At 43.4% G+C, this 15761-nt stretch overlaps 1 protein-coding gene across 4 annotated transcripts in view; it reads right to left on the reverse strand.

Moving 5' to 3' along the window:
• Positions 1-15486, reverse strand: part of LOC102083677 (calcium-activated potassium channel subunit beta-2) — a 143669-nt gene extending 128183 nt beyond the window's left edge. For 2 of the 4 annotated variants that reach the window (XM_065073801.1, XM_021293064.2), the window contains exon 1: positions 15323-15485. In XM_065073801.1, coding sequence (XP_064929873.1) covers positions 15323-15360 — 38 coding nt within the window. In that variant the 5' untranslated portion in view covers positions 15361-15485. Of the gene's footprint in view, positions 1-15322 lie in introns of all 4 variants that reach the window. The other 2 variants (XM_005506568.3, XM_021293061.2) reach the window with 2 other exon arrangements.
• Between the last annotated feature and the right edge of the window lie 275 nt (positions 15487-15761).

Raw genomic sequence — 15761 nt, forward strand, 5'->3', positions numbered from 1 at the left:
TGCTATGTCAGTTCTCAGCTGGTGGTGTGAGGTGGTGGGATGCCACCAGCGCTTGGAGGAACACCTGACCTCTGGTAGCATGAGGTAACTCATGGCAACCTTTGGCCACAAGGAACACAGAGTTACAGGAGGTCCTTCAAGAGCATCCACTGCAGTAAAGGCAGATAATTATATCTGTATTTTAGGGAAGCTTACAGTGAGTCTGAGTTATCCTGAACACAGCACTTCATCCATGTTAAAGGCTGTAAGGGAAAAGCCCCAGTTTCTCAGCTTGCAAGGTGTCATTGATAAATCAACCCATGGAGAAAATATCAGAAACAATGTTTTGGAACAAATCATATGATTAGAAAAGTATATTTCATCCAGCAAGTAATTATCACACCAACTGATATTTGTTAGGATATAATTCAGTGAAAAATAAAGTCTGTGTTTCTTCTATAAATTCTGGCTCAATTCCCACAGATATCAATTCTCAGTCTTCAACAAAATTTGCTGAGGCATTATCTGACACAGAAAATGGACTCTGAGCTCTAACATAAAACCTAATTACAGGAGGTACTGCAAGACAGGGCAAAAGATGATGCCCTGTAGTGCTGAAGAATAAAGGGTTTGGTACCCATTCTTTTCCAGCAAAAAAAATACCAGATATCAGTAACACTGCCTTACATGCAGAGCATGCACACAGCCACATGCATGGTCTGGTATTGGAAAGCATAAACTGCCTTTGTTCCTATTTACTTGAAACTCAAGTGCTTGCGCCAATATCAACAAAACCCAGAAAAATTAGAAAAAATGTTCCAGTTCCCAATGCAAGGAAGCTGTGGTGTGTGTGTGTGTGCACACAGGGGGAAGTGTGAGGAATTGGCTAGTACGTAGGAAGTCAAAATTGATTCTACACAACATAATCTTTTCAAAGCCTGTCTGTCTGTTCATCAGGACCTGCCCTGCACCGGGGCGGGGATGGCAGCTGGGTCAGGCACTGCAGCAATGCCCATCCACGGGCAGCAGGGTCTGGTGGGGGCATCATGACTCTGCAGGCACTGAGACCTCTGGCATCAGGACTGGGTTCCTCAGATGCTTTTCCCGGCTCAGCACTCAGGAAGCTGCACTTTACTGAGAGTTTTGCCTGCAGGCTGTGTGTTCACAAAAACGGGGAGTTAGCCACAGGCTGCGTGAACCAGCACAGGAATGAAGAGAGCTGGCAAAGGCAGGTTAACAGCATGGCTCTGAAATAGGCTGGAGGGAAAGTGCTGCAAAATACACTTTTGTGTGGGAACTGCTCAAAACTGAAGGCTCAGTCTGCAGTGGAACTGGTGTGCAGGTAGTGAACAGCCAGTAGCTCTGTTCAGCAGAGTACCAGCTCCCAAACAGTGTCCAAGCATGGACCACAGGCTGCATCATAAGTGAACACACATACCCACACTCAGCATTTAGCTTTTGTCACAGCTGCATAAGTGACATGGAGAAATTGTTAATACACATGTTAGAGAGAAGTGAGAAACAGGGGATCTGAGTTCTCCAGCAGGTGCAGGGAATGTGTCCAGCTTAGTCAAGTAGGTGATACAGGCTGTGGTACAGGCTGTACAGTACCTCTGCTCCCTGCTGTTTCTCAAGCACTGTTTCTTATTTTGGACACTGTCTGACATTGCAGAGTGGTGGGTAGGACCCATTCCTTCATAAGTTTGTCTCCCTGTGATACCGTTGTCTGTATCTGCCAAGGATCTCCTATCCACAGTTTGATATTCCTGCTGGATTGTCTGGACACTGCTGCAACTGAGAGGTGTCTGCGTGGTTCCTATCAAGGCCTATTTTCTATACTATGAAGTGGTGATAACTCAGTGTATCAAGGTTAACAAGGCTTTTGCTTCCCTGAGGTTCATGCCTTCTGTATCTCATAGGATCATGTGTTGGACTATGCTGCAGAAAAGCACCTTCCCACTGCTCCCATCACTGTACCCTACCATCACTGTCTGCCACCAACTAATTCCCACTGCACATCTGAAACCTTCTCATTCTATGAGCAGCATCACATAATCCCCACATATTAGCATGTAACAGCCACCAGAGATCATGTATAGGCATTAAATGCACTTGTTGAGAGGAGGGTTCTCAGGCAGAAAAATTAAAGAGCCATTCTCCAAGGCTTGTGCCTGACCACGCACCATCCCTTCACTAAGGTGGGATTAAAATTTCAAAGGAAATACAGCCTCCTGTGGGCACTTTCAGAGAGGCTCCATGAACCAGCTGAATCAGAGTAAACTTATAAGATATGCAATCTTCTTGCTTCTTTCTCGCTGCAGTATGTAAAGTAATAAACTACTTATATAAGTTTATGTGTGCTGTCAGGGATGCAGCATGAACTTTGTTAGTTCTCATTACCAAGGGACAGGCAGAACTGCTATTTACTGTTTCAGTGCTTGCAGCATATTCATGGGATGGTGTTAAGGGTTCATCTGGCCACAAAGAATTCATGCTGTATCTTACACAGCATGGGGCACACACAAGAATGCACTGTAAACACAGCATCTCTCTACTGGTGGTGAGATAAAATTACCTTCCTTGGTTGTCCCAGCTGGCACAGGATCAGCCAGGTGCCGAACACCATAAATTTGCATTCCTTGAGACATCGGGAAAGGAGGAACAACACTTTACCCTAATGCAAGGTGAAAATCATAGTATGGAAGTGAAGAACAAAACTGTGAGATTGCCCTTGGGAAGCAAAGGAATATTTGTCACTCATTTAAGAAACAGCAGGATGAGACTCACAGATTTGCTAAATGCCTGAGAAAAGTTCCCGGGGGAGCAGCAATTAATATATTTTCTGGTACATGTTCTAATTTTCCATCACTGGTTAGCACATTGTGGTAAGCGTATGGTGGTCATGACATGCTTTGTGATAGTGATCAATAACTAATTAGGCAAAACGTTAATTTTTTAATGCTTGAAGCTGTAAGCCTCATCTTCAAGCATCAGCCCCAAGTGCCTTACTGTTCTTTGTGACAAATGGCTTGTGTTCTTGTTCTTGACCTAGCAGGGTTAACTGCTATCATGACAGTGCCATTAGCTCAGTTTAACCTCTTCTTTTTCCTTTCTGTGAAAAGCTAAACTACAGCTGTCGCTTAGTTAAAATGTGATGCAGAATGTGCTGCTCAGGCTTATTCCCTCTGCTGCATCCCTGCAGGAAATATGGATGGATAGCCTTGCCCTGTGTGCTGTTTACACGAGAATGAACAAGATGCTTTTAGAAAAAGCACTTTCTAGTGATCCAGAACTGCTGCAGTTTCGTCCTGCAACATGAGGATGTTTCTGCCATCTCTTCCCCTCTCTGGGAGCTTCATCGCTGGTAGCACAGCAGCACCTAGAGGCCCCGGGCTGGAGATGGCAGCGGGACGGCAGGGAGACCCCTGCCCCAAGGAGCTCTGGGGGCTCAGGGGAAAAGAGAGGTGCTGTCCGGGTCCCAGCGAGCATCCACAGAACTCTGGGGCTCCGGGAGTGAGTGCCATTTGCCTAGTGTCACGGGGGATTTGGAGATGAAACCAGAATGGATCCAACATTCGTGCATCGCAGGACTGCTCCTCCCTTCCATATTCGGACCCACCAGCTCTCTGAGATCTCACAGACCCACCAGAGCTGATTTCAGGGAGGGGGAGCCTTCTGATCAGTCACCTTCCCAGCAGGCAGGGAAGGGGAAAGGTCAGCCAGTTTGGACTTAGAGATATACATCCTTATCTTGTTAAACCAGAGGCTCCCACGGGCAATACCTTCACCGCCAGCCTGCCTGTACCCCCTCCTAATACCCTGAGCCTCCACTGCATCCCCAGCTCCTCTGCCTGCTCTGCTCTCCCGTGTGTCTTTGCCTCTGCTCTAAGGCAGTCCCAGGATCTTAAGGGGCAAGTTAGCATAGAAAAAAACTGTGAGCAGCTCACCTGTGTGGAAGAGATCACTGTCTTGTCACTGAATAATACCTTAAAACTTGTGTGGCAGTCAGCTGAGTCATCTGACCCTGACTTAGTCAAGGAAGGGAGAATCTGGACGCTGACATGGTTCATTGTTAGAAGAAGCTCCCCTCACTGCTCACTGGAGCTCAGCTGGCTGCTTCTTTCAGCTGTTTTTCCAGAAACCTTTTTCTGAAAGATTAAACAGTTCTTTATGCCTGATATTTTACTCTCTTGAAACTACTTTTGTGTTCAAATTAAGTCACTTCTCTGTCTTGACTTTAGCACTTATATAAGCTCAGAAACAAATTTGTCCTCTGCAGCCTTCTGTCAGTGCCATGGATCTGAACTGACTTTGGTATTTAAGCATTCATGAGAAAATATGGATGCTAGAAATAGTGCAGCAATTTAATATAATGCTATATACGGAGGTAAAAACACTTCCTCCAATTAGTCTTCATTTTCTTATTAATATAGCTCTGAAGCTCATCCTGCCTGTGGTGTCTGCTTTGGAGAAATGTTTGTTTTCACTCTGGTTTTAGGATGGGAAGCTCTGAGCAAAGGAGTGAATTTGGGGCTGAGGCACATGGTGAAGGTTTAAGATAGCAGTGAGTTTCTGGCCAGGGAAAGAGGTCTCAAACATTTGAACAAGGCGATGAGATGGCTGTATGCCACCGACTCTCTAAAAAGAGCTGTGCTACTTCTCTGCTGAGGGAAATAAGACGGGGATGAGTGGAAGAGAGAAACTCAGTACATTTACTGGGAAAAGTGATGAATACATGGAGACCTTGCCTCTGCATGTCACTGCTTGGATTGTTGGTGTGTTCAGCCTCTAGTCCTGCGGGCTGAGCCATTTCTGAGTTGCACAGCTCCTGCAGGTAAGGCTACGGCAAAAGCCAAGCTAATGGAAAGGCTCTGCATAGGACAAGTGGGCAATATATCTTTAAACTGATATAATTTAGAGCAGACTGCCTTTTTGTGTGCAGACATGCTTTTCCAACCCATTCTATTGATCTTATTTTAAGCTGGGCCTTATCCTAGCAGAGACAGAACAACACTAAGGATGGAAACATCCCTGAAGACAGGGCTTCAGTTCTATGCCACATCCTGCTGGCTTTCATTTCACCCAAGGTTTTCCCTCTGCAGCTGGTGGCAAGTGTCATTAATGCTGATATTCTGGTATCTAGGAGGTGCAGTTTATTTTCATATTCCCTTTGCACAGGAACTTTGACAAATATGTAAGTATGTATTGGAAGACAGTCCTGAAATAAAACATGCAAACAGGCAATAGAGACATATCCAGAGAGAAAGGAGAATGGAGTTCATTTCTACTAGTGAGACAAGTCCCTCACTGCCCTGCCACAGAAACACGGTGCTTTTTATGCTTTCTTTATGACCCATTGCTTTCTTTCACCCTGTTTTTCTTTCCTTCATCTCCCATTACCTTCAGTTTACACAAGCTGTGGTTATACTTTGTACAAATTCTTTTATGCAAAGCAGGTATTCTGAAAACTTAGTATTTTCCTCGTGCCCTACCACCATCAAGCTAGCAAGCTAATTCATCACACTTTCCCTGTGCCCAGCAAGCTGAAATGTAGTGCCTTTAGATGTCGGTGCTCATAATGGTGATTGTATTTTCACTTGATGGTTCATAATGTGCTGGTCACCAACCCTAAATAAGCAGAGAACATTTTTCACCCCTGCAGCTGGCTCATTAGCCAGTCTCCCTGGGTACTTTTGGCATCTTCTCGCCACCTCCCCAAAGTGCTTTTGGCTGCAGAAGGCCATGGGTAAGGCTGAACATGGTGAGGTCACTCTCAAACATAGAGCTGTGATTGCTGAAGGGAAAGGTGCAATCCGCCTCACTCTCATGTGATGAGCAGTGCCGTCGTGCAGATCTACAAATACCTTGTTCCTTAATCAAAACCTGATATTCCAGCAGGAAGTGGCGCGTGAAGCTGAGCGGGACAGCAGGACTAGCAGAGTGATTAAAGCCTGTCAGCAAACAAATTTATCACTAATGTTCATGAATAAGACCCTGTGCAGGTGGAATGCTTTGGAAAGAACAGGAATGTACAGGTTGGCCTTGTTCTCCTACTTGAGCAGCATCATTGGAAGCCCTCCTTTTACTTTTTAGGGCAGTATGATGCAGGGAAGGATTTATGTCTGTTTCCAACTTTCAAAAGAGTAAAATTAGTAAAATGAGGCTTTGATTCCTGCTCCCTGATTAGCTCCACTGCCCAAAAAAAACCAGCTCTGTGACTGGTTTTCTCTTTCTGGGAGAAGGGAGATGGCTCAGTCCCATCTTCTTGTCCAACTAGCTCCCTCAAGGCACATTCTGCATTAACCAAAGTTTTTCTTACTGCTGTACCTACAGTGCCAACACTTGGTATCCTCAAGTCAGCATCTCTGCTACTCCAGCTATTCTTAACATATTAAAAATAAACCCAAACAACACGTTCCATAATTGAAGTCAAAGAGTGAGGATGAAAAGGGCAGCAGGGAGATATCCTCAGCAGATGAAATGGCATAATTGCAAAAAACCACATTCTGTGCAGGCCTAGGCACTGGTCTACAGAGAAGACAGGTCCGTGAGTAACCTTACTGATGCCAATAAATTGACATGAGTGTGTATGAGATCATGAGCTATGAAAACTGATAAGGGCAACTAGCCAGCTGTTGTGTGCTAGAGTAACTTCATAGAACTCGAGTTGCACTGTTTTGTCAGTCCCTGACTGTGAGGCCAGAAGAGTGTGTGTGTCACAGGGTGTGAGCTGCTGCACCATGGGGGCTCTAGAGAGCTCCAATCATCAGGCGCTTCATGGAGACCGTGAGTTGTTTAAAGAGCAGATGAGCTGTTTGAGTGTTACCTCAGGAAACACCGAAAGCAGCAGAGCATTTGGAGCAGAGTTTCACAGGCACGTCAGGGCAGCCCTGGAGGAGCAGCTGGTGGGCAGAGCAGTGGGAGGCAGCAGAACGGACTGTGCCTGCCACACCACTTGACATTAATTATACTTATTGGACCTCTGCATGCTCTTTCAAACCTCCTGTGGGAGATCAGGCGTGGCACCACTTTAACTCTTTGAACTGTGATAGTGATGCTTGTCTGGAAACTGCACTAACAGGACAATCCACAGAGCATGTGAGTTTGTTTTCCAGACTGTGGGTAATCTCGTTTGATATTTTAGTAGGTACTAGGTCTGCTGGCGCTCTCCTTATTTTCAGTGAAAGGGGCAAAAGTAGTAGCTGTCTTGCTCAATGTCATGAACAACTAGTGAAGTCAGCATTGGCTGTGAGAGGCATTTCCCTTGTTGCATTAATTCTGGTGTGCAAGATTTCATTAAATACAAGACAATAGACATTGACTGAGTTTTGCAAAGCCTCTCCTAACTGCAGTTATTCCATCTTGTCCTTTATTTATAAACTGAATCTACACTAGAATTGCACATATAGCAGTTCACTTAAAAAGTGACAGTAACCAATATCTTTGTGAACTCATAAATAAGAATGATTTAGCCTCCAGAGAGGGTTGTATTCCTCATTCTAGAGGTGGAGGTTTGAAGCCCAAACCTTGCCTAGGGTCTCTCCTGCTACCTGTGGAAGAGTCAGGAACAGAAGTCAGATCTCCTGTACTCCAGCCCAAGCCTGTAACTACAGGGCCATTCTCTAGTCTCTTATTCCTGCAAGCCATTGCTCTATAAACATGATAAATAGACTAGTACAAGTGTTTAGCATTCAATATTCCTAGGGTATAATCATTCCAGCCTCTCTTGGCAGCAGAAACATTACTCTTATGTCAAAGATGAAGAAACTGGGACACGAGGCTTTGTCCAAGCTTGTGGGACTGTGAGGAACAGAGTCCTACAGCTCTGGACTGTGGCTCCAGGTCAGTCCTCTGAACTGTGTTGCCTGTAAGTGTCAACTGCTGCCAGTGAATTAAATAATAGCTTAATGGAAGAGGAAAATTAAGCAGTACTGACAAGGGAAACAAGATATGCTTTTCAATGAGATTTGAAAATTGAGACAGAGACTTGATTAGATTCATATCGCTGTGTGATCTAGAGATGCTAAACAGCCACACAGGTGGGAATATCGACCAGATGGAACTTTTCCCCCTGAAGTGCAGTAAGCCTTATTGCTGTATATAGGGGCTTATTTTGTGATGGGAGCCAAAAAACAAACCTTTCCTTCTCTGACCCCCGAAGTCTTAAAGAAACCTGTGTGCAACAACATGGTACCTAACTTTTCCTTGACTATTTTGCAAAGAAGATCGTGTCAGAAAAGCACATGGAGACACAGCAGAAGAGAGAAAGTTTAGAGGCAACCATCCTACTGTTATCAGTACAATGAAAGCACCAACACCATGAGGCCATCTGAGCTGAGAAGTAGTACAGGCATGGTGAGAGAGAGGAAGGTGTGCAAACACGCACCAAACATGCAAGACACAAGATGGAGAGGGAGGCTTATGGATACTGAAACTTTCTGGAATACTAGTTTTCCAAGAATGTCTATCTTTGTTACGATGCTCCCTCTCCAATTACATTATCAATGCTTTGTTATGTGAAATCTAGTTCCAGCTGACTGATGTACTGTATCAAACAAGGCACATCACAAATTGGTGTGTCAGCCTGGTGAACTGAAGAGGAAAAAAAAAAAAAAAAAAAATCCCTATATCTGAAAACTGTCTTTAAAAAAAAAAAGAAAAATAAACTCTGCACAAACAAAAATACCAAACAAGCTCCCTCTATAAATTGTTGCTTACACATGTATTACCAAAAGGCAAGGGTATGCTGTTGAAACAAGGTGGCAAGGGTCTAGATGATGTGGAGAGGCCAGTTTCATTCTCTGTCCTACAGAAGTCCTGGGGACAATGACAGGCAGCAGTGGCAGCTGCTGCTCTGCACTCACACACATTCCTGCCAGTTCTGCTTGACTTCATGGGGCACCTGGCATCCAGGAGGATCAATCACTTCATGGTGAATCCCCCACAGTTCTCATTAGGACATATTGTTGCAGCTGAGTTCCTCTCCACAGACTGCACTGTCGCTCAGTAATGTCCGGGCGGTGGTAAGTGAGCTGAACAGAGTTGCATTGGCAGTGGAGGTTTGCCTGCTCCTTTCCAAAATGAAAAAAAACGTTTTGTTGGAATGGAAGAGATTAGGGACTATTTACAACCATCCCAGCCTCCAAGGTTTTGGAAAACCTTTCAACAAGTTTCTTTGTTTGCAGAATAGTCTCTCTCAAAGCACCCAGCCTTTCTGGTGACCTGCTCTGCCTTTAGTGCTGTTGCAGTCCTGTTTCCCCTGTGATTAATCTGCAGAGAGCAGAAGGGCTCCTTGCTCTGCCCATCTGCTGCCAGAGATACTCCTGCTGACTAGGGGATAAGTGTAGGCTCTGGCAGCCCTGGCAATGGCTCTGCTTGGGGGACCTTGGGTGGCTGAGGGGGACATAGAATGTGCACTTGGAAGCAGTCAGGGTACCAAAGGCTTTCTGGAAAATGAGTGGTATTTCTGGATGACTGGGTGGATTTATAGGGCTCTTCTGCTGCCTCAAAAAGGAGAAGCAGAGAAGTGGGGGGAAGGATCAGCATTGATTAAGCTGTGAGTTCTGCAAATGTCACTGTGGACACAGCCACTTTCCTTTTCTTTGCCGGCAGCAACTTAAATAATAAGATGCAGAAGGCGACGGAGGGAATGTCTGCGCTGGGCTGCTCACAGTGCTGCTGGCAGTGTTTAGATGAGAAACTGGGGGTGTGATGGATGGCCATGATGCAGAGATACATGGTGATCAGTGCTCTGGAAACAGAGGCAGATTAAGTAGGACTGTGCCTGGCTAGTCTGAAGGTGACTCTACCAAGAACCAGTTGTTAGATGCTAATCACTTCTTGTCTCCCACAAATAATATTTTTACTGACTCTAGCTGCGGGTGAAACAGTTCTTACAAGAGTTCACAAGAGTTTTTAGCCGTAGTTGAGGACAGTGTTGACAAAATCTCGTATTTCACACAATGGCTCTTAAGTCTTACATTAAACAGCTGGACTTGGATTTAGGCCTCATTCCATCCATTTTCATGGACAGATTCAGAGGAAGTGTGTTTCCGATTTTATAAGCTTGATGTGGATTGTATATAATTAGCTATAATGGGCACCTCTGAGAAGAATTGTTCACATAAATACCCAGACATCATTATTTGGATCCATGTCTCCCTGGTCATTATGAAGAGGTGATCTTTTGACTTCTTTCAAAACACCACATCAAGCTATTTCCAAGGAGGTTTCTGCTTGAAAATAATTATAAAGCTTTAGTTTTAATTTTATAATACCTAAATTAAATGCTAATAACATCTGCAAAACTAGACTTCAGATATAGAACATTATGGATATCTATCTAGTGTTTCCAATTAACCAGGGGCACTGTCTTTGCTGTCGGTTTCATCCAAGGACAAAAGCAATTTGTTAGGATAGCAAATTGCCTTCAGCTCTTGCAAACTAACATTAGACCACCACTATAGAAATAATCCATGCTATCTGGATTATGGCAATGAAATTGCTATAAATGAAAGCTGTTTTCTGAACTAATATTTAGAGAAGATGAGAGATATATACATGAGGTGCATTATTAAATAGACTCAGTATTTACTTTTTTGAAAGAGGTTTTTTTCTCCTGAAAGGGTAATGTACATCTATCTTACAAGGAGTTTCCTTAGGGGGTTTAAATGAAGAGTGAAGCTTTAAGAACAAAGTGAAAATGGAAGAAGAAATATATTGCCATGGGAAGCTCAAAAATGAGGCACTTGGGGTTTCAGAGAGTCATCATTAATCCCCTCCTGCCCCAAGGGTATTCCTGTGTGACCATCAAAATGACACACAGGCAGCTGTCTGGCAGTGTGCCACATTTCTAGGTTTGATAGACTTTACTCTGGGGATGGCCAATTCTCCAGCTGTTCAGAATGGCAGTTTGTTTCCCTCAACAAATGTGCTCACATGTTTATCTGAATATACCTATCTGAATCCACAACAGTAGATTATAAATTGTTTCAAATGTTTTTTTCAACATCTTTTCTTTACCAGAACCTGGAAACACAAGAGAATATAAAAACCTGAAAACCTGTCCTGTGTGAATACTGTTAGGTTAGGATCAATGCTTGTACTGAGTGACTGCTAATATTGTGGTTGTACTTGTGGCTTAACAAAGCATGTAATAAGGTCCACCTTATTAATACTGGGGTGGAGAGGGGAACCAGGCATGCGTCTGTCTGGCTTGATGATTAGGCTGCCAAGCTCACACATGCCCCACCACAACACGAAGCAGTCACAAGCTGTTCCATGGGGCAGGACAGCTCATGCAGTTATGTGGTGCAATCCTATACTTCAAATGGGTAAAAGGAGGCAAAGGGTGAGTCAGAAATATACTCCAGGAGTCAAAGGGAACCCTTCTAAGTGAGCAGGAGCTCAGTGATGGAGCTGATGGTGAGGCAGAGGAGCATCAGCCAGGGGCTGGGGTTGGGGAACGAGGGCTCCTGGGACGGCAATGTGTTTCTGTGCACATGGCTGAGCCAGTGATGCCTGAAATGGTTTGTTTCTGATCACCTCACCATCGTGGGCAATGAAAAACAACTTAATAATCACTGACAAGATATTAACATTGATTTTGAAAATGCTGCACAGGTATGATAAAAGAGCAGATATGTGATGGATGACAGGGAACTGTATGAACCACTTGTCTGGCTTTGTTCGGCGTTGAGTAAAAGACGAGAGAGAGGGAAAAAGCAGGATTTTCTAATAGTGCCATGAATCTTAACAGTGTAAGACACACTCAGACCACATACCATATTTCAGGGCCTGCCTTCCAATCATATGCAGCAGCACACTGATATAGAGATTGTTACTGAGACAATATCTGATGCCTGCAGGCAAAATGTTTATTTGCTTTTATAAAGTGAGCTGGAAGTACAGCTCATGAGTGCAAACTAAGAAAGAGGACAGATATTTCCAAAGCTACTGCCAATCCCCTTACATGGACGTGATTTGACTCCTGCACATACTTGAGAGGGACCCATGACTCAACACGAATCTGAACTGAATTGCATTAACAGGTTTTGATTCATTATGACTCCTAAGGTCCAAAAAGAAGAGTCTTTTAAAAAATGTATTTTAAAAACAGAGCAGGGGGTGATTTTAAAAAGTCAACAAGAAATAAACCCCTCTAAAATAATGGGAGCAGATCTACATATTTATTACAGTGAAAGAACTAAAATCCAGGTATTTTTCACATGTGTAAAATTGAGACCGTAAATCTGGAGAAATAATGCTGTGGGAAGATGAAGGTTCCCCCTGCCAGATGGGGACTTGGCTCTTCTCGCTCAAATGCACACACGTTTTCAAGATTATTTGCTTTTTGATAGACAGCTCTAAATCCAGGTCTTTCAATTGCTTAACAAAACTCCTGAACATATTAAATGCATGTGCAACAGACGGGATTCAGGGAGACTGAAATCTGTTGTATGTCTGCCAAAAAGAACATCACATCTGCAAAAAGGAATACCAAATTGGGATACCTAATGCACTCAGGACTGGAACACAGTAATTTCAGAGTACGTGGAGCAGATGCAGCATGACCTGCAATTGCAGAACTAGGCCTGGAGCCATGGCAGATCTGTCCCCAAAATGTCTGGCTATTCAGTTAGTGCACTGGAAAATATTAAACATTTTGGATCTTCAGTAGTCTAGCTGACCAACATGTGTGGGTTTGAAGCTAGGTACTGCAGCAGCACCAAGTTCAGTCTGGTAAGCTGGTTAAAACTGAAGCTGTGCTGTGATGGGGAGATGTTGGAGCCCTCCTGAGCTACTTGATTTGAAGCTGGTACCTCTGACTGGTGTAGCTGTACTCTAGGATAGACTGAAAGGAGACGGTTAGTCCTCTGTAGCAGGGGGGACCTCAGCTTTGGTTTTGTGGTATTCATTTGGCTCTCACTTGAGCAGGGTGCTGAAGGGCTAGTTTTGCAAGATGCAGAATGTGTGGAGCAGAGGGACTTGTGAGTATGAACTGCTCACAGCAGAAATCCGAGGTCTGTGCTTTATCTGAGAGTTCAGGAAAGCAGGGGCAACTGGTCCGACTTCACCCAGTGTACCTTGATGCAGCTTTGCTGACTGCAGCAGGTTATTTCCATGTGTCCAAAACCTGCTCCTTCAGATTTTACACAGGCTGTAGGCAATATTTCAAGCTATGCAAAAAGAGAAACTGAAAAGCTAGTAGAAATATGCAGTGGTATAAGTGAGTTTAAAGTCAGGTTGTGAAAATAACTATACAGGTTAATAATGATCTTATATCCCTGTTTCTTTGTCTGTATCAGTGGTTCAAGGCTATAAACATAACCCAGGCTGGTCTTCTGGGTTTGATCCTGACACAGGACTTTCTCTCTCTCTGCACTTGTTACCAATCTGATAGCTTGAAGTGTGACTGCCTCTGTTTCTGTCTCAGTGCAGTGTATGAAAAGCAAACATCTGCAGCAGGAAGCACATTGGAGGCCTTGGTGGAAGAGGAAGGATGTACTTTGGAAAAGCAAATGTTCAAAGGAGCCATAGCTGCTGCTTTGTGCAGAGTGACTCAGCTCTGTGGGCATGGATTTGCCAACATAAATGCAATTTAACTCAGTGTTTCCACGACACCAATGAACTGGCGGTCATACTTTGAGGTCTGGTCCTGCCGTGTAAAAACTTCCACCAACTTTAGCGAACTTTTGCTTTGGAAAGGAATGAATAAAGCCAGAACATTTGAGTTATTATCAATGCTATGCTGCTGTGTAAGTAAGAGTAAGACACATGCAAGCACTGTGTGAACACCCAGTCAGGGAACATCCCTGTCCCATGGAGCTTTGAGTCTACACGGGAGAGGGGGTCAGGTAGGAGGAAAATAGTAGAAGCCAGAGACAATGTGACCAACAGAAAGATCATTAACATGTCCCCAGTTCAAGGCTGTCCCTCTCTAACACACTTGCAGAGCTAATGTTCTCTCACAGGTTACAAACTCTTCACACATCAAAATGCATCTCTGCTTTTGGTACTTCACAGCCTGAGGGAGCATAGTGTCTGCTCTATGCGATCAAAAGAAGAAACTAATCTAAAAAGTTTGTAGATTCTAAAAAATGTTTCAGGAAAATGTTCATTCTGTTTCACATATGAACAAACTTCGTGGTCTCTGGCCTGCAATTGTTTGCTATCAATATTTTCCTAGAAAACTTTTAAATAGGCATAAGATTGAATGATCGGCAAACAGTAAATAACAGTGGTGGTTTTTTTTTTGGCAGTTGAGTCTGGAAACCTGGCTACAAAAACCATGCTAGTGCAGTTACAGACTAAAAGCATACCACAGGTGTGCATGAAAAACTAATGTAACTTGAAGTTTGATATTAGAAATATTCATTGAACAGTACAGAAAAACCTCAATCTCAGTAAATGTCAAGATTCTTAAAAGATAATATAGAAAACAGAAAGAAGAGGTGTCAAGAATATTTAGTCCTTTATTGTCTGCTCTTGGTACTCTTGTGGAGTCCTGTTTGGACATGCACTCTTTCTCTAAACTGAAATATTAGCTGCCTTTGCACAACACGATAAATGAGACTATTTTCCTCCACCTAACTGCCAGATATGACACCTTATAGGTAAAAGATCTGCATGTCATCAAATCCTGTACTGAGTTGTTTTCCTTTAAAAATACCATTTTCAATTTATGTCAAAGTCCATCTTAGCTTAGAGTATGTCTTTTATGTTGGTACAACCAAATTGTATCAACATTATAGGATTATGAAGTGGGATTGCTTACCCTGTCGACTCTGGCTTCACATTGATACTTCCAGCAGAGCAGGTGCTATATTTTATTAGTTACAGAGACTCATTGTGCATCTAGAAGCTGCCCTCTGCACCCTGCTTTTATAATAGGATTCAATACAGCTGAGCAAATACAATCTCTGTAATATATATGAAATACAGGAATATAATAGGAGCAGGATAAACTGTCTTATTAGGTATAGTGTGCACAGTGAATCAGAAATACAGAGAGACTTTGCAAGATGGGAGAAAAAGGAGGAGGGAAGATGTGTTTAAGGTCTTCCATGAAGGCCTAGGAAATGCTGCTTCAAAAATTTCTGTCCTTACCAACTCTGTAATCCCTACCAAAGGCCTGAACGCAATTACAACTTCAGTGTATTTCCACACCAGACTTCAGTTAAATTCTTAAAATTGCAGCCAGATAGGAAAAAAAGAAACACCAAACAACAAAAAACTCCACCCACAACAACAAATCCAACCTACTAGTTGTTAGTAATCTCCGAATAATGAACTGACAGCAATTCCCCAGCCCAAACAGTTTAATCCATTTGTTTCTACTTACCTCCATTTGTCTCTTGGATATTTTAGGCAAAGGCTCATTTTGTCCTGCAGATTCCGTGCTGCTGCTCAGAATTATCTTGCCTGATCATAAAAAGGCTCCTGACCAAAAGGAAGAGGAAAGCAATACGTAAAACAAACACAGAAGCCCAAGAGGAAAGCTACACCCTAAAGACCGGCACTAATAGCAACTGCGAGACGGGGAAGGAGAGAACACTCCCAGTTACTAACTTTTTCCATTGATACATCTGTTACAAAACAATTTTGCTGCAAACTTCTCTTCCTCCTTGCAAGCAATGCTTTGCTATATGTGTAGACCTCAGATAAACTACATGATGGATGTGGGGCTTGTGGGTTTTTTTGTTTGTTTGTTTGCTTGGTTTTTTTTTACCAAGTAAGCAACTTAGTGAAATATGAACTAGAACCTCAGCTGACTGATTTAA

Source organism: Columba livia, chromosome 9 (genome assembly GCF_036013475.1).
Source record: "Columba livia isolate bColLiv1 breed racing homer chromosome 9, bColLiv1.pat.W.v2, whole genome shotgun sequence".
Taxonomy (NCBI): Eukaryota; Metazoa; Chordata; class Aves; order Columbiformes; family Columbidae; genus Columba; species Columba livia.